General features: G+C 39.4%; 2 protein-coding genes across 2 annotated transcripts in view; one reads left to right on the top strand and one right to left on the bottom strand.

The window, feature by feature from the left end:
* Znf654 (zinc finger protein 654) overlaps window positions 1-7,480 on the bottom strand; it is an 84,248-nt gene extending 76,768 nt beyond the window's left edge. The window contains exon 1 of the mRNA XM_029563161.1: window positions 7,194-7,480. Within this exon, the coding sequence (XP_029419021.1) occupies window positions 7,194-7,385 (192 nt within the window). The 5' untranslated portion in view covers window positions 7,386-7,480. The remainder of the gene's footprint in view (window positions 1-7,193) is intronic.
* A 234-nt stretch (window positions 7,481-7,714) lies between these two features.
* On the top strand, window positions 7,715-14,954 carry Cggbp1 (CGG triplet repeat binding protein 1). Its single transcript, XM_008832233.3, has 3 exons — window positions 7,715-7,919; window positions 8,424-8,619; window positions 11,357-14,954. The coding sequence occupies exon 3, from the start codon at window positions 11,380-11,382 to the stop codon at window positions 11,881-11,883; it is 504 nt and encodes a 167-aa protein (XP_008830455.1). The 5' UTR covers window positions 7,715-7,919; window positions 8,424-8,619; window positions 11,357-11,379; the 3' UTR covers window positions 11,884-14,954.
* The last annotated feature ends 3,420 nt before the right edge of the window (window positions 14,955-18,374 follow it).

The following is an 18,374-nucleotide window of genomic DNA, read 5'->3' as shown; positions in this document are numbered from 1 at the left end:
TTTTTTGGTCCTTTCTGTAGTTCCAGCTGACTGGAACTCCCTACATAGACCAAGATGATCTTGATCTAACAGAGATCCACCCGCCTCTGCCTCCCAAGTGTTGGCACATTAAAGCCTGTGTCATTACACTCAGCCTCTTTTCAGTAGTATTCGTATTTCAGGTTGAGCATCTTTAACCTAGAAATCCAAACTCTGAAGCTCTAAGACCTGAAGTTTTCTGAGTGCTGGCAGGATAACATAAGTAAAAAATTACACACTTGTCCTCATGTGAGGGTTCAAAATCAAACTGCAATACTCACTAAGAAAGTATACAGTTTTCTTCAGGCAATGCATGAGGTATATATGTAACATGGATTTGGGGTTTAGACCTAGGTCCTACCCACTAGGTATTTCATGATGTATATGAAAGTATTCTAAAATCTGAAAAATTCTAAATCCAAAAGAGTTCTATCTGGTCCCAAGCATTTCTGATAAGGAAGATTAATCATAATGGCCATTCAACATTCTTAAACAGTGTCTCATGTGAATAAATATTCCTTACAAGCATGATTGTGGAGAGGCAACATAAGATTCTATTACATGTAAAGACTCCTCTGCCATTTGTCAATGAAGTTGTTCTCAATGATTTGCTGCTATAATGTCATCAGCAACAATTAGAATTCAACTTTGAAAGTCAACCTAAAAACAACATGGAGCTCCCCAAATACAGCCATCAAGATTTAAAGTTCATTTTGCATTGTTTTACCTATAATAAATACAGATTATATATAATAATTCCTATTATAAGTTAATAGCCTTCCATGAAATTCACCTTTTATGAACAATGGAAATGCTTCTAATATATTAAATTCTGAAAACCCATTATTAAAGCTCATTTTTTTAAAAAAGCAAAAAACTTTAACCTACAATTTGGGAAATAAAAATAATCTTGTCAGGGCTGAAGAGATGGCTCAGTGATTAAGAGCACTGGCTGCTCTCGTAGAAGATCAAGGTTTGAATTCCAGAACCCACATGGCGGCTAACAACAGAATCTAACTCTAGTTCCAAGGGATCCAATGCCCTTCTCTGGCTTTGGTGGGCATTGCATAACACGGGTACACTTACATACATGCAGACATAACACACATACACATAAAATAAAAATGTTGTCAAAGGAACACATGCGCTAAAGTAATACAATGAAATTATCTACAGCTCTAAACATTCACTATACAAGAGACCAAAAAGGAGGCTACTCTATGCAAACATAAACAAATTACTTTCAATACTTTCCTTTTCTTCATTTTCTGTATCTATTATTCTTTACTGAGCTAGAAAACTAATTTGAGACATTTATTAAATGTGGCAGAATAAACACACTCTCACTTGCAAAGTCCAGAAAAATTGTTTTTATGTTAAAAGACTTATAAACCGGTAAGAAAAAAAGGAAGTCAAAAAGAAAGATGACTACATTTAGGTAGCTAGGAATTAGACGGATGAGTTGTTACTAGTCTAAAAGACCTGAAAAATTGAAACCCAAGCCATCACTGGAAGGACTTAGGAACAAGCTGATTTGTGCTTTTAAAGACACAATCAGAATTTTTGGAATCCCAGAAAATCTCAGGAATTTAAGATACAACATACATACTTTGAAAAGTAAAAGTGAAAGAGGAGTCAAAGTCACAGAGATGGTTAAAAAGTCTCCACCACAACCCCTAACCAAGCCAAAAAAAAAAAAAGGAACCTAATTCTCTCTGGAAAGAACAGCAGGAAAGAGACTCCGGAATAATGGGGGAAGGAGGATTGAGGCAAGGGGAGTAAGAAAGTATGGTAGACTCAAGAAGCCCATGAATGTACTCAATGGCAACATAGTGTAGTGGTGCCTACCTTCTCCTCAAGTAGGCCAACTGATCATACCTATAATTAAAAGGAAAAAAAATCCTAAGTAGATAAATTTTAAAAATAAAAAAAAAAAAAAACGACAAGAGTTATAAGTTACTAACTCTGAAAAGTAGAGGAAAGGAATAGAGAGTATGGCTTTTCTTTTTAAAGCTGCCCCTCCCCCAGAAAAGAAACCACTAGTTGCCTCTGTGATGCCCACACTTGTTTTTTCCTTACTTACTACACAGAATCCCAAGTATGAATTGATCATTTTTTAAAGTTCTAGCATTCTCTGGGGATGGGGATACCTAAACAAGCTGGAAGAACTCACTGAACAAGAAGACATAAGACAAGATATTTTTCATTGACCCCACAGAAATACCCTATTCTTATCTCTTGGAAGTCAGGTGTGATATCACCTCTGGAATTCCAGTAAGTATCTTGGATAAATGATTAGACAAAGATGGCTAAGGAAAGAATAAGTGCTTGGGCAATAATAATAAGGCCACAATACCATCCCTGCACTGTCTAGTCAAGACCTATTACTTGGGAAACGTTTATATTCTTTAAGCCACTCATATCAGCTCTAAACTAGCAGAAAGAAAAAAGAATTCCTCATATTTAGCCCTCATATGTAACTTTTTCAACCATGTACACTGATAAAATTAAAGATAAATTAGAAGATAATTCCAATTAAATGCAAGAATTAATAAAAAATAATGTATCTTATACCCTCTGAAACTTTTCATAAAAGTAGAAGTATTATGTAAATTGCGTACCAAGACCAAGAGATTAGGACTGTTTTCTAAGAAAATTAAATCTGAATTTCTTTAAAGCGAAATTAACTTGTATTTTATAAAATCAATGAGGCAAGCCCTTTCTGTTAAGATAGTCTCTTAGGTATCGTGCATAGACCACTACAGCTGTTAAAACTTATTGAAGAATCAGCAGGTACTTTTTGCCAGGAACAGTATTACATAAATAAAAAACTAATTAAAAGTCTCAAAGTAAAGATAAAGTAAGCGTTCTCACTCAGGCCCTGCTGACATGTTAGGCCAGGTAACTGTCTTACACACTGGAAGAAGTTCAGCAACCTCTCTGGCCCCCACTCACCAGCTACCAGTCCAGACAATCAGAATTATTCTGAGACTGCCAAATGACCCTAAGAACCTACCAGGGATCTAGTTAAAAATCACTGTGCTTTATTCATCAGATGATTGGCTATAAACAGAATATCTATATTGACCAAAATTTAAGGATAGTAACATTTCTAAATATTCTCAAGGTTCATTATGGGATACAAACTATTAACTCCAATATATCAGATTATCTCTAATTCCTCTCTTAAACCCTCAGAGGATTTTACATCACAGAAATATTAATAGCTTCTATCTACTGGAGTCTATCTATGCGCTATGTACAGTCCTGAGAACTTGATGTTCATTCTCTCCTTTTATAATCCTGATCCTCATGAGGTAGCAATTGAGCCCTCTGGAGTACAAAATAATTTTAAAGTCTACTTTAAGCTATCAAAGTGTTTCCAGAAATACGTGTCTCACTATAATCATTCTAACACTAAACTAAGAATGCAGTACTTTAACTTGTTTAGTTTATAATTTATGACCAAAGTCTGCTTATTGTAGCTTTTAGGAGTTGCATGTTCCATACACCTAACAAGTCAGGGAGACAAACAATAATGATGGTTCTTGAAACAGTTTTTAACACTATGGCATAATAATAGGGTATACTTTAAAATCTTTTGTCTCGCCTTTAATCCCAGCACTCGGGAGGCAGAGGCAGGTGGATCTCTGTGAGTTCAAGGCCAACCTGGTCTACACAGAGTGTCACAACAGCGGGGGCTATAGGAAGACTATATATATATATATATATATATATAGTCTATGATTCCTTGAGTACCTTCCAGATTTTTCTCCCTTCCTTGGCACTAACTCACCACCCCCGCCACATACACACAAATTCAATTTGTAATTATTTGATGCTATATCTGTAATTTCAATTTGCCTTACAGTAGATATTGAAGTCTGAGTTTAAATCTCAGTGGGTCCTTCCTTTGGAATCTAAATTAACTTGCTCAGGCTTCAAATTCAGCTATGCAACCTGATACCTGCAGGTTAAGAATTAATAGGCTCTCAATAAAACCTGGCTTTCCCTCCCTTCCATATCAAAGCAAATTAAGTATGGGTTAAGGGACCAATCCATTGAAGCTTTCCTTTTAGCAGATACCTAACAAGGGCCAAGGGAGGAGGTAATTAAAGGCAATTAGTCCACCTTTATATCATGTCTATTGTTTTACTTTTCCTTAACAGAACTGTTCCTTCCTCTGTCTCTACCTCACAGCTAACAGCCAAGAAATTTTGATTCATATTTCCCTCCAAAGGAAGATAAATTGTAGCCTTTCTTCTTGGTACCACTAAGCTGTGAATATAATTCATGTGTTTAGCTGTTACTAAGGGTATGTTATCTATTTTAAGGATTATTTGCAATTTTGTAATTTACTAATGAGTGAAAGTTAATATTGCCACTAGTAAATATTAAGGGCCAAATCTTTAAAAGAATCAATCTTTGGGAATTCGGTTATATAAGCCACTGTTTCCCTTATTGGCAGATCAAATGATATACTAATATTTTATTAAGTAGTAGACAAAATGCAACTTATTACATGTGATTCTTTTGTTCCATCTAAAAGTTTAAATGTTTGTTTTTTTTTTTAAAAAAAAAAAAAAAAGCTTCACAAAGCTCACTTGCAAGGTGGAACCCAAGCAAGAATCCAAAGAGAAGTACTAATGATCTCTGAAATACGTAATCAAGGTTAAGGTAAAAGTTACGAACATGAAAGTTGTCAGTACAATGCTCATAACTATAATAAAATAAAAGTCTGCTACATTTTTCACTTTCAGTTTTATTCTTGGATATTCAGAATTTTATTAACCAGTCAATTTCATTTGTTCTTAAAATATTTTACAGGAACTGGAGAGACGGCTCAGTGGTTAAGAGCACTGGCTGCTCTTACAGAGGACCTGAGTTTGATTCCCAGCACACACATGACAGTTAACCAACTTGGGATATAACGCCCTCTTCTTACCTCTGAGGGCAATGCACCTCACGGGTGCATCTACCTCTGTGCAAACAATATACTCATGCACAATTTTTTTTAAATAATAAAAATAAATATTAAAAAAATTTACAGTCAATGATCGGATACTGATTTTGTTTTGAAGCAGTCTCACTATGTAGCCAAGCTATCCTTGAACTTGTGCTCTTTGTGCGCCTGTCCCCAAGTGCATAATTTTCCCCAAGGTAAATCTTTTCATTTGTTCTTAAAATTTTGACTTCAAGAAACAAGAGTCATTAGAAGTTCTCTAAAAATGTCTTGCACTCAAACTTTCAAATTCTGCAGCAAGAGGAGTTTTCTGATCAACAAAATTAATGTAATCAACTTTAGGCTGGGAGGAAAGCCTAAGATCCAGCCTTAGATTCAATGCACACACACACACACACACACACACACACACACACACACCTGGATGAGAGAGGCAAATGATAAAGCTTTTCTTTTAAAAAGCAAAAACATTTTTGTCCCTGAAAATACTAAAATGTCAAATGTATCTTAATTTTCATGACTTTTAGGTTGCTAGGTACAATGTCTACCAGCAACATGGTTTCTAAACAGAAAACTATTTTAGAAGACAAATAGGGCTGTACCCATAAGAGCACGCCTTTAACGCCAGCACTCTAGAGGCAGAGAGATAGGGAGATCTCTGAGCTCCAGGCTAACCTGTTTTACACAGTGTGTCTCAAGTCAGCCAGGGTTACATAGTAAGACCCTGTAAAAACAAAACATTTAGCCTCAGTGAACATCAATTATCAAGATAAAAATGTTTTCAAGAAGGTCACTAAATAGAGAAAAAAATGGTGATGATACTGATAAATGCTTTATACCAAGGTTGTTTCAACCTTCAAAACAATTTATCTATGACACTGGTGTAACTGTCAAAAAAAATTTAATTTAAGCATTAGTAACTTACCCAAAAATATCACCTCTATCCTTTTTTCCTTAAATGCTTGGAGGGACATAAAAAGAATGTCAGCGAATATAATGCCCACTCCTTGTCAGTTGTATTGTGCACCTGTTACAGTGTGAAATTACCAGCTAACTGATCCAAACCTTTTATATATTTACAATTTAGTAACTATCATGACAGAAAAGGAAACTGAGGCACAGGGGCTAAATAACTTGTATAGGTCAACTGCTAAGTGGTGGGGCTAGGGCTTGAACTCCCTAAAAAGCAATTTTTTTAAAGGTAGGATGAGAAAAAGATTTTTTTTTCTAGAAACAGAAGTGTTGTGAATGTGAACAAAAACGTCAGTTATAAATGTATGCGGATGAGAATGCAGATTACACAAACTTTACCCCTAAACACGTAGGTTGGTTCTATGTTTGCTTACAGTTAAACACAAAACTACATCGAATCCTAAAGGCAGTCCGTAGAGTATAGGAAATAATTTACTGTCACTTTTCCGATACTGAATTTAACAGGCTAACCAAAATACATCGTAATTTAAAGGATGGGGGAGGGGTGCTGTAACCAGAGCGATAGTTTCAGGAAAACGACTTTCTCTGGGAGCAGTTAATTAGGAAATAGTGTATTTGTCAGGGAAAGGGGTCAAAAAAAAGTAAAGATGACAATCACACCCCCTTAACGTCCCCCACCCCACTCCCACCCCCGGGGAAAAAAGTAGCTAACTATGGGTCAGTGCCAAAGCCAACCAAAAAACTGGCCCAATGGGATTCAGAGAGGGGATGACAGGAGACCCCGGCAGAGGGGGAGGGGTGGCGCTGACAGGGGATCAGGCGGTGGGGAGATGGCATGCTTCCCGCCCCCGAAAAAGGGAATGTCGAGGACCACGGGTGGAGAGGAAGGCAGAAAGCTCACCCGAGCTGCCGAAGTGAGGGAACGGGGTACGGAACGCGAGAAAGGCGGGACCCTCGGGCAGGAAGGGGTCTTGCGTGCAGCAGACGCAGGTCAGGACGCGGTTCTCGCCAGTTGACCCTCCTGCTCCCCAGCCCCTCCACCCTGACAAACTCACTTTCTCCGCACCCCGAAGTCCGCAAGTCACCCCCAGCCCGCTCCGCGTCCCCCACCCAAAGCTCGAGAGCTGAGGCGGGGGAGCCGGGGCTTCCCCGTCGCCCTCCCCGTCGAGCTGGAGGATCTAGCCCGGGACACGGCCCAGCTGCGTGGGCCAAAAGGCCAGGAGCCTCGCGGAGGCCCAGGAGCCGGGTGACAAGTCTGAGGGGCCGACCCGCACCTCACCTGACAGAAGCGTCTGCAGTAATCCCGGCTGCTGATCCCGACGCCGCCGCTGCCGACACAGCCACCGCTGCCGCCAACCCCTCTCCCTTCGCCCGCAGGTCTGAGCCCCACAGGGCCCGGGGGGGACTCCACAATGGCCACGAGCTCTTCTCCGAGGCGCTCGGCCTCTTGGTCGCTCTCTTCCTCCGCCATGAGGCTCTCGCCGCCCAGCGCGTAACCAGCCCCAGCGCCTCCGCCGCCGCCGCCGCCGCCGCCGCCGCTGCCTCAGCTAACCTCCTCCTCCTCTAGTTCCCTCCCCCTTCCCTCCGCCTTAGCCGGACAGGGGCCACTCGGCTGGGCTCTACTTCCGGCTCCGCCCACCCACGCCCCCAGTCTCCAGTGGAGGAAGCTAACCGCCAATCATACGCATGCCCGCCCTACACTCCAATTGGTTCTGTCAGCCGTCTGTCTGAAAGCCTCGCAGTTTGTTGGTCAAAGTTGCCCAGCGGTTGCTGAGGACCGCCTGCGAGCTCTGCCATAGGCCGTGCTGGAGGACGGGGCGCGGCTGGGGACACGGCGTCCGCGGCGGGGCTCGATCGGGCGGCGGCGGCGGCTGCGGCTGTCCCTCCTCTTGCATCCCGTTGCTCCTCCTTTTCTTCCTCCTCCTTTCGTTTCCGGCCGGGTCTCGTTCACTTCCCCTAACGGCGGCCCTGATCCTCCGGTCCTGAGGAGCCCGGGAGGCGGAAGGTGGGCTCGGCGGTTGGTGAGGCGGCGGGCCGGGGCCTTCAGTCTGGGAACAGGAGCCGGGGGCGGGGTCCGCTGCGGGAGGAGGGAGGTGACGGGCTGCCTGACAGCGCTTGCCCGCGCCCGCCCGCTGACCCCTCCCCAGAGACGGCAGCCGACTTGGTGGCCGACTTCCCGGGCCTTCCGCGGGCCACTGTGACGCGGCCCCGGCCGGCTGGCGGGGTTGAGGCGCGGGGCGCCACCGCGGCGGGAGGAGGCCGTCTAGACGCCGGGCGGCCCGCCCCGGCCTTCCCCGCCCCCACCGTTGCTTGGGGCCTGCGGAGCGCGCGGGCCCCGGGGCTGCAGCCTGGGGCTTGTGGGCCGAGCTCTGCCCGGGCGTGGGCTTGGAGCGGTCGGCCGAGGGCGGAGATCCACCTGTGTGGCGGCTCCCAACGCTCTGCTGCCCGGCTGCATCAGCCTTTTCCTCCCTCCACCATTTTTTTTCTGTTTGTTTTTCGTGTTTTACAGTAAAGGCATGACTTCCCGGCACCGCAGGGAAAATAGGGTGCAAGCCCAGAAACTATTTCCCCACCACCACTTGTTGAAAAACTGATTCGAAGGCGTCTCGAGGTCGAAACAGACGGAAAGTGCAAGGATTGGATGCGTCTCTCTGGTTTTGTAGCGGAGAACCTCAGTATCGAAAAAAACACTGGAAACTAAGCCGGTACACATTTCAACTTTAAAACTTCTGAGGACTTTGCTTTTGCTCTCGTGAATAACTTGCTTTTGTTAGCTGGTTCGTGCGCTTAACTTTGTAACTTCCTCATTTGTTTAAAATATCTTTGTAGTCTTTTGAAAGTATTTCTGCCCTTTAGGTATGTGGTCTGGACTGGGTGGATGTTTGCATCTGCAGTAACATGAACAAACTTAAAAAGTTACCAGAGCAGAAGTACAGGCCTCTCACATCAGCATACAAGAGTTTACAGATTTATTCTGTTTGCAATCCAAATACTATTTTTTCACATAGAAAATAAAATTTAGGCATTACTGGAAACAAGTATTTTTTTCATAACTGCTTTAGAGGCATTGGTCATAATTGGCACAAGTTTGTTTCAGAAATAGAAACTACATACTGTTAGCATAAAATTATAATTCAGTGAGTAGTGCCGTTGGAAACCTATAGCCTAGCACAGTATCTGACACACACGACCTGTGTGCCAAAAGACTTAATAGAAAAAAATCACAGATCTTAAACTTCTTAAAACCTAGGTTTTATGTGCCTTCCAGAATTTTCATAAATTGGTGACTCCTCTGATTTGAGACCATAGGCTTCTTACACATTGACAATTTAAAAATGAGAGAAATTTCATGTTAGGAATCAATACATTCTTTACTATGGATTAATGCAGTGGGATACTCTGTCATTTGTAATTATACATGTAAAGAAAAATTTTTAGAACATTCTTTATAACATTTTATGCAGAGCAGAGTTCCATTTTTCTATCAAATTCATTTTAATATCCTAAGTCTTAGCTCAAAACTCAAAAGCATGGCCCCAAGGGAAAGTTGACTATTCCTAATCACTTATTAGCAAAGCATGATCATCTCTGGTTTTCCATACCTTTGATTTTATGGAACTGACTGTCAAATGATCATAAAATAAAAAGATTGTGGTGGGACTGGTGAGATGGCTCAGCAAATAAAGGTGCTTACTGCCAAGCCTGACAAGAGGCAAGAGGGTTTCAGGTTCCAGCCTGCCTGGACAAGTGGTTTCATTTTGTTTTGTTTTGTTTTTTCAAGCTTATTATTAGGCTAAATTGATAAATTGTTAAGCTGTTTCTAAATTAAATAGTATATTTGGATTATAGAGTAAAGGTGCTCTGAGGTTTGGGATTTTTATTGGTTCATTTGGATCTGGGTTTTGTTTGGTTGTTGCTATTGTTATTTGTGTTGATGGGGGATCAGACCTAAGCTTAGCTCAAGCTAGTCAGTTGCTCTGCCACTCAGCTGCATCCCCAGCCTTTCATTTACTTTCAGTTGATCATCTGTCACATACTGAGCTATGTTAAGAAAAATAAGTGTTAACAGATGTGATTGTTAGTCTTTGATGGAAATAGAAAAACAAGTATTGGAGAAAGAATACTTCAGATACTTTTTTAGAAAAACATAGAGATAATACCCTGGTGAGGTGGTATATAGACCTTTATTCCCTTGCACTTGGGAGTCCAAGTGAGGAGGAGAGATTAAGGCCAGCCTGGTCTACCTAGCAAGCTTTAGGCCAGCTGGGGCTACAGGGAGACCCTGTCTCAAGAAAGAAAGAAAGAAAATTAGAGATAACACATGTATTAAAAATAACTTATTTTGGCTGCAGAGAGACCCTGTATCAAAAAGCCAAAAGCAAAAACTTAGAGATAAAACATGTATTAAAAATAACTTATTTTTCTGGAAATGGTGATGCATGCCTTTAATCTCAGCACTCAGGAGGGAGAGGCAAGTGGAGCTTCAAGTTCAAGGCTAGCTTGGTCTATAAAGGGAGTTCTAGAACAGCCAAGACTACATAGTCAGATTCTGACTCAAAAAAAAAAAAAAACCTTAGAAACTTGTTTTTACTTTTTTATATACATTTGCCTCAATAGTTGTACTTGTTTTTTGTTCTTTGTTAATTTTTACTTGTTTTTTTTTCAGAACACTTTTTGAACTTATATCTATCTTCATATACACGTAATGCTAGTTTCATGGCTTACATGTTAATCTCAACTTTGTGCCCAATTGAGTTCTTAAATCGAGTTGTCCCAGAAAGAAGTTCTTTAAAACTTGGAACAGATACCTAAATTGAGCAAGATTATTATTAATACTCTGAATACTTGTGATTTGGATGTTCTAAAAGATTGAGACATCTAGAATAATTTGAGATATTTAATAAATCTAATTTGTCATAAAAAGGTATGAAGACTGGGAAGATGACTCAGATTTCCAGCACCCTTGTAAAAGCCAAGTATGGCAACACTTCTATAATCCCAATACTGGGGAGCTGAGAGAGAGACAGGCCAATCCCATGGGCTCCTTGGCTATCCTAGATAGAAGGGTGAGCTCTGGGTTCAATGAGAGACCCTGTCAAAGAAAATATGGTGAAAAACAGTAATGGATGACACACATGATGTCAACCTGTAGCTTAAATGCACACATACCACATAGGCATATACCACATTCCCCCAAAATGAAATAACTACCAAGGAATGGATTTAACTGTTAGCTGGTAATTTGCTTTAGTTTTGCCTTCCTTAAATATTTCAGGTAAGTTAAAATTTAAAAGACATAAATCTACCAAATTAAATTAAGATTTCTTTTTAAGTACTGCCAATCATCGAGTGAGTTTAGGTTTTTTTTTTTTTTTTGGTTTTTTTTTTTTTTTTGGTTTTTTTTTTTTTCTTTTAAACCTACATCTCTTTCTCTTGTCATAGGTGAATCTTTATTCAAAGTCAAAATGGAACGATTTGTAGTAACAGCACCACCTGCTCGAAATCGGTCTAAGACTGCCTTGTATGTGACACCTCTGGATCGAGTCACTGAATTTGGAGGTGAACTTCATGAAGATGGAGGAAAACTCTTCTGCACTTCTTGCAATGTGGTTCTGAATCATGTTCGCAAGTCTGCCATTAGTGACCACCTCAAGTCAAAGACTCATACCAAGAGAAAGGCAGAATTTGAGGAGCAGAATGTTAGAAAGAAGCAGAGGCCCCTGACTGCATCTCTTCAATGCAACAGTACTGCACAAACAGAGAAAGTCAGTGTTATCCAGGACTTTGTGAAAATGTGCCTGGAAGCCAACATCCCCCTGGAGAAGGCTGATCACCCAGCAGTCCGAGCTTTCCTGTCTCGCCATGTGAAGAATGGAGGCTCCATACCTAAGTCAGACCAGCTGAGGAGAGCTTACCTGCCTGATGGCTACGAGAATGAGAATCAGCTCCTCAACTCACAAGATTGTTGACAAGGCCATTGTGATCAAGATAAATGATGTGGAGTATTAAAGTTAATGTGTTGATTGTGTGCTTCATTTTTATATTTATTTCATTTAAAATCGTGATACAGAATAGTTTTGCAATGTGTATATAGTTGCAGGCAAAAGGAAAAAAAAAGATCTCACTACAGAAGTTACCATTACTTTTAGTCACCAATGGTATAAAGCAAAACTTAGGTATAGAGTGTTTTATGGTATCTGAAACCTGATGGTTATCTTTCAAATTGATGGTTTTTCTCCTGAAGTGTTTATGCATCGAAGAACTGCCCTGCTTTTTTAGCCCATTGGCCATGTATGGTATTTGGATTGAGAGCTAGCCTGAGAAATTGAAGCTGCTGCCAGGCCACACCACTCACAGTAGGTCAAAGGAATTAAGAGTACTTTCCAAATAGAAGGGAAGGTGGGTAATGTTCTGAAAGCCTGAGATCCCTAGGAGAAATGACCATTCATTTCAAACTGCGTTTTATTTGTATATGAGGTAATTACCTAACCATCCTCCACTTCCTCAGTCTCTTTTTGCTTTCAAAGACTTGTATTTAGTAGCAGCTTCAAGTGACCAAAAGATTAAAATCTCTTAATGTCAGTGCCAAAAGCCACATGGAATTTTGCAGTGACAGGATTTTAGTCTCTTACTATGAACACAAATCTTTGAACCATAAATTTCATGTTAAACACCCATCTGGGATTTGGAAACTTTTCTATGTCTTGGTGTTAAAAGACTACAGGATTGATCTTTTCATTTAAGCACTGGTTCAGTTCCTCTTTTTACAAGTAATTAGTAGTTACTTTTTGATTGACATTAAATAATAAGAAAATTGCTTTCTATACATTAATTTTTCCATAAGATTTTATAAGAGTTTATTTAGATAAATAGACTAGAAACAAGTTTTACTCTTACCTGCTTTGCCTCTGGTGGTACAGGTTTTTAAAGTTGGATGCTAATCCGTTGTCTCAAATAGAGGCAAGAATTTTGTAATGGAGAGAGCAGGATGCTGCCTTATGAAGTAATCAGTTCTGTTAAAGGTCAACCATATTTAGGTTCTCTGACCCTCACTATCCTGTAAGGTTATTAAATTAGCTCAGAAAAGTCCTTCATCAGATCTAAATTACAATTTTTAAATTTTTGGTAATGAAAGACTTGGACTAGAGCTTTAATAAAAAATCAAATATTTGAAAACATTGAAGTTTAAAATTATTTCTATTAGACAACAGTGGCAAAATATCCCTTATGACTTGGAATTATCTGAGGTCATTCTGCCACAAATTGCCCTTAAATAAAAAGCCAAAGTTAGTAAGAAACATAATACAGTTCATGCTTTAAGAGCAGCTTGTCTTGAGTCTTTTGTAGACTTAGTGTTCCTAATTCAGGTATTCATAGTAAGTGGTTTATTTTAAAGGCCTGCTATGAAAAATCAGTTCTCAAAATTTGAAGTTTCCATGTTTCTCATGTTTGGTTATATTCATAGCACAATAGATGCCTAGAGTAGTGCTGCAAGTTGGTAAAGTACACGAGAGACCAGCAGCAAAGTGTAAACAATATTTTGTTTCCTCTTCCTCTAGGAAAAAATTTGCAGGCAACCATGTTTAAATTATCTAAAATGATAGATCTAAGTAGCTAAGAAAATAATTGAGTTTTATAGTACTATTTTCAGAATAAACAGTCTAATTTTTCAGAATTCCATGTGATTTGGACTGTTCTTTGGATATTAATTTGCACCATCAGTAAATGGCAGAACAGCTCTTGGTAGTCTAGTAAAATGATTGATGTTGCATTAAAGAAATTCACATTGAGTAGCTTGTAGTTATTACTGACTTCATAATCAGTTCCTTCCTGTATTACTATTTTTCCAGGTTTGCAACTATTCCCACATTTCACCATCTCATTCTCTTAGGCTTATATCATGTCCATAGAATGAGTTTTAATCCTCTTGAAAAGAAGTTAGTATTAATGTTTCTTCACTTATCAAAGTTTGTTTCTTGGAACTGGTTAAATTTGTCTTGGAAATAATACAGAATGGTTATGTTAGCCTGTTCAGACTGGTAAGATTTTGCGAAACCATGATTGGCATGTTAGATGACAGAAGAGACTGTCGAAAGGGCATGTGCTACTTGAGGCAAAGTGAACATGTACAAAAGCTTTCCATCTTACAGTGTTAGTGATGCTATAGGAAAAATAGCAACTCTTTTTTATAAGTTGTATGTATAATCATAAGCTTTGTAATACTTCATTTATAAATTGTCTTCAACACATGCTTACCTATTAGTGTTTTCTCAAAGTATGGTAGTATGTCTTCCAGAATTACACTATATTCTGACAGTAAATAGTTCTAGCTGTTGAAATGTTGAATTTCTTGTTGGTTTCTTTTTCATTATATGGGGGCATATAGCAAGCCTGGAAGACATTGTAATCATTTTTTACAGAGTGAAAATTTAGAGAGATTGTGTATGAGAACCTATATAGTTATGTTATCCATTATCTTTAAGGCTTTCTATTTAACTGCTACTTCAGTTAATGCCTATGGCCCTACTGAATTTTAAGGGACCAGAAAACATTTAAGAAGCTTTACATCTTACTATTGTAAGTACCGTTGGCAAGCTTTCCAATCTGATACTTTTGCCTGAGTTTGTACCTAAATGTTAATGGAAATACATAATTTTCATTAAAAGCAGAATTTAAGGTGGCCTAAAGTAAACGTCACAATTGGTCATCTGATGCTCAGTCTTTGTAAGGGCTTTCCCATGTTTGACTTACCTCAGCTGCCATCAAATGAGGACAAATCACCTCAAAATGTATTAAAATGGATTGATTTACATGGAAGATTGGTCCTAGAATTTCACTGAAAAGCTAGCCTAAAATAAATTGCTTTAGCTTCTGGTCAGCACTGATGAAAATGTGAATAGTGAAGTGGCTCTCCTCAGCCTTGGTTTTTCTCGATCCATGCTATCATAGATATCTGGGGTACATTCAGTCCTTACCTAGTGCTATTTTACTTGTATCCAGAATACTGTATTAATTAAAATTTACTATGTTCATTTTTGTATTCCTGTGCTTTTTCCCCCTTCTGTTCATGCACGTATATTCACTATAAATGTGTTGCTTTTTAAGTTTGTGACTTAGAAATAAATTTTGAAAGCACATTTTGTTTGGAGCCAATGGCAAATATTTCAGAACTTCAGGTTTTTTACTACGAATTTTAATTTTCTACCAGTCATGTCTCCTGTTTGTAATTTTAGCATTTGTGCCCAACTTGAAAACATTGTATTAAACCAGAGTCACATCATAGCTTCAGATAGCAGCACCCCCCCCCAAGTAATATGTAAGCTTTATCGACATTTTTTAAATTGGAAACATTAGAAGTACTACAAAGGACTGGCGAGATGGCTCATGTGGTTATGAGCACTTGCTGCTCTTGCAAAGGACCCACATCTGAGGGCTCACAACCACCTGTAACTCCAGCTCAAGGGATAGGACACTTTTGGCTTCCACATCACCTGTTTGTACAAGATACACAAACACACACTGATGCACACACATAGATTAATCAATCTTTAGATCAGTTGACCACCACAGGTGGAGAAAAAGTATTAGGCTGGAGAAATGGCTTAGTTCAGAACACTGGCTGCTCTTGCCCAGGACCCTGGTTCAGTTCCGAGCACCTAATAACCTTTTCTGTAACTCCAGTTCTAGGGGGATCTGATGCCCTCTTCTGGCCTCCACAAGCATGTGGTGCAGTTAAAGGAAGCAGGCAAAAACATTCATACACATGTTTTTTTAAAAATTAATGAAAAGAGAAGGCCTCATTTGCACCTCATGTTTTTGAAAACTCACCAAGACAAGCTAGTAAGACGTTTTTAATCATTTTACATAGTTTTAAGGAGATACCTCTGTCCTAACAGAATAACAAACTTCTGAAACCAAAATGGTAGAAAAGATCTTTAGAAATCAATCCATTACTACTTCAGTCTAACACCAAATAACTGTCTTCACCTTTTCTAGAGAATCTCAGCTTACTAAATAAAAACCAATTGTGTGTTTCTGGGTCTTATACCAGCATTCCTCACCACCCCCCCCTTTTATAAACTAAGTTGTATCAAGTACCTAGGGTACAGTGTGTCACCACACAAGGATGCTCCTTAAATCAGACTAACTTCTAACACTGAAAACCTAAAAACTAAAAGTGCTGTGGAAGTTCAGTAAGGTGATGTTTGGCAGGCATGATATGTATGGCATGGCTTCCATCTATTTAGTATTGAAGGAGAATGGGAGATAATTTTGAAATAGGCAGATAGAGGAGGCCCCAGACTAGACTCATCTGTGTTCCAATTAGTCTTACTTGTATGCAAGATGGCCTACTTCCGGACTTTTGTACAAAGTTGGCCCTTTTGTTGGGCTCCCCTCCCCTGCTTCTCTCCCCTCTTGGGGGAATTTCAGATTTCCTGTCCTTGCTCTGCCCAATCAGGTTCCTGATTTCATATGAGAGAAACAACATTAATTCTGCACTTTTCAATACAAACGGGGAAAGGGGAGCCCAGCCCTGTCCCACTCGTACCCTACAGAATATAAAAGTCCAGACTCCAGGGGGTAGTGCTCCAGATTTGCACCCTTCAGTTTGGGGGGAGTCTCTTTGCTCTGTGGTGTGTTTAAACCTTGGCTGTGAGCTGTGACTGCACACTTTTCATCTTGGTGAAGAAAAGGACCAGAGAACAGACCCTAGGTGGCAAGTGTGACAATTGAATTAGTTGTTTTATACTATTTAGAATGCATGCTTCTTATATCTTTTTCAAATGCTGGAGTTGCACAATTTAAAAACCCATTCTCAGGTTGGCTAAATTTGAATAATAGACCATCAGTTGATGTATGCAGTGAGCCTCTTCTACATGCCTGACAATGTATAGTGACATGCTGGAAGGTAGAATATATGTCCTTTCTCCTTCTTGCTAAACTTCCTTAGGCAGGGATGTAATCAACATCCATCTGCTCCTCCATTGGTCCCAGCCGACACACAAACTGAGGTACCATTCCACCAAAATGCACTCTGGGAAACCAATAAGTTTACTGGGTTTACTTACAAAGCAATGGGTGAGGATTTACTTACAAGAGTGTGGGTGCTCCCCACCTAAGGCCACACTGTAAAGTCTTCACCAAGCATAGATGATGGCTTCCCTATAGCCTCATCGAATGATGAGAGGCCTTCCCTCAGTCTTCCCCAGACTATATACGCTAGCCCTTCCCCCAGATCATGTGCAGTTAGGACCAAATTGCTCATCACAGGTTGGGAGGTGTGGCTGAATAATCAGGTGAGGGTCCTATGACTCTCCCTGACCCTGCTTTTATGCAGGGGTATTAACAGTCAACAAGCCCAGCTGTGAATATCTTTGGCAAGTCAGGACAGTTGAGCTCAGGAACATGGCATCTATCTGACTTAGAGAACATTCCTGTACAACACTAGGCAACTGGAAGCATTTCTCATGAAATTTGTTACCAGCCAAGAACTTATCAATGATTTTGTTTGGGTTATCAAAGACTTATGTTTTAAAAAAGCTACAAAAATTGAAAGTTTTCAGATTGCTTAAAATATCTATGTATTTTAGAAATCTGGTATTCTACATAATCCATTGAATACCAATTTCAGATCAAAATCTATTAAGCAGTGGGATTTGCCAATTTAAATGCCTGTAAAGAAAGAACCTGCCACAGGAATTTTAATGAACTGCACACAAAAGGCCTAATACAACTGAATGCTTAATATTAACATAGTCACACAGATACATGCTCATTAATGATTATTACAACCCAGCCCCCTGAGTTCACATGTATATGATAATAAATGCTCTGAAGTTCTCAGTTTGGGCATGAAAGTAATCTGTATAGTGGAATACTTCACTTTTTCTGTATTATATCTTGTTCTTTCCCTTTTAATTGTGCCATTTAATATCAATTCAATAATAATGATAACTACATATTCCTTTTAATATAGTAAATGCCACTTTTATAATGTATCATACAGATGTAAAATAGCAAGCATGTAAAATATATAAAGGAGGTTCATTTTCATATAATGGAAAAAAAGCAGCAGACGCTTTAAAAGTTCAGCAGAACAAAATATGAACTATGGAAGTTATCTAAGAGTTTGTACCAGATTTACCTATGCTAACTTCTAACTTTAAAATGTACAGTGTATTTTCTCACCTTTGAAAAGAATGATGCTACCTAAGTATAATATGTTTGCATGAACTGGGCAGATAAACAACAAATATTAAAATGACTGAGAAGCGCAGATGTTTAATGAGGCAGGTAAAGAATAGTTACCTGTTCTTTTTAAATATACTCTTCCATGACTCATTTGCAATAGCATATGTTTTATATCACACACATAACCAGCTCACATAACAGTTATATGTAAACATGAAGAATAATAAAACGACATAATCTATCTTCTTTATTAATAAAAATATTAAAA

Source organism: Nannospalax galili, unplaced genomic scaffold (assembly GCF_000622305.1).
Source record: "Nannospalax galili isolate Female #2095 unplaced genomic scaffold, S.galili_v1.0 scaffold293, whole genome shotgun sequence".
NCBI lineage: Eukaryota > Metazoa > Chordata > Mammalia > Rodentia > Spalacidae > Nannospalax > Nannospalax galili.
The sequence above is the reverse complement of the archived record's forward strand: the minus strand, read 5'-3'. Positions and strand labels throughout refer to the sequence as shown.

Bases quoted from the DNA above. Each gene is read 5' to 3' on its own strand.
- Cggbp1 (XM_008832233.3), top strand. From the start codon at position 11,380: ATGGAACGATTTGTAGTAACAGCACCACCTGCTCGAAATCGGTCTAAG.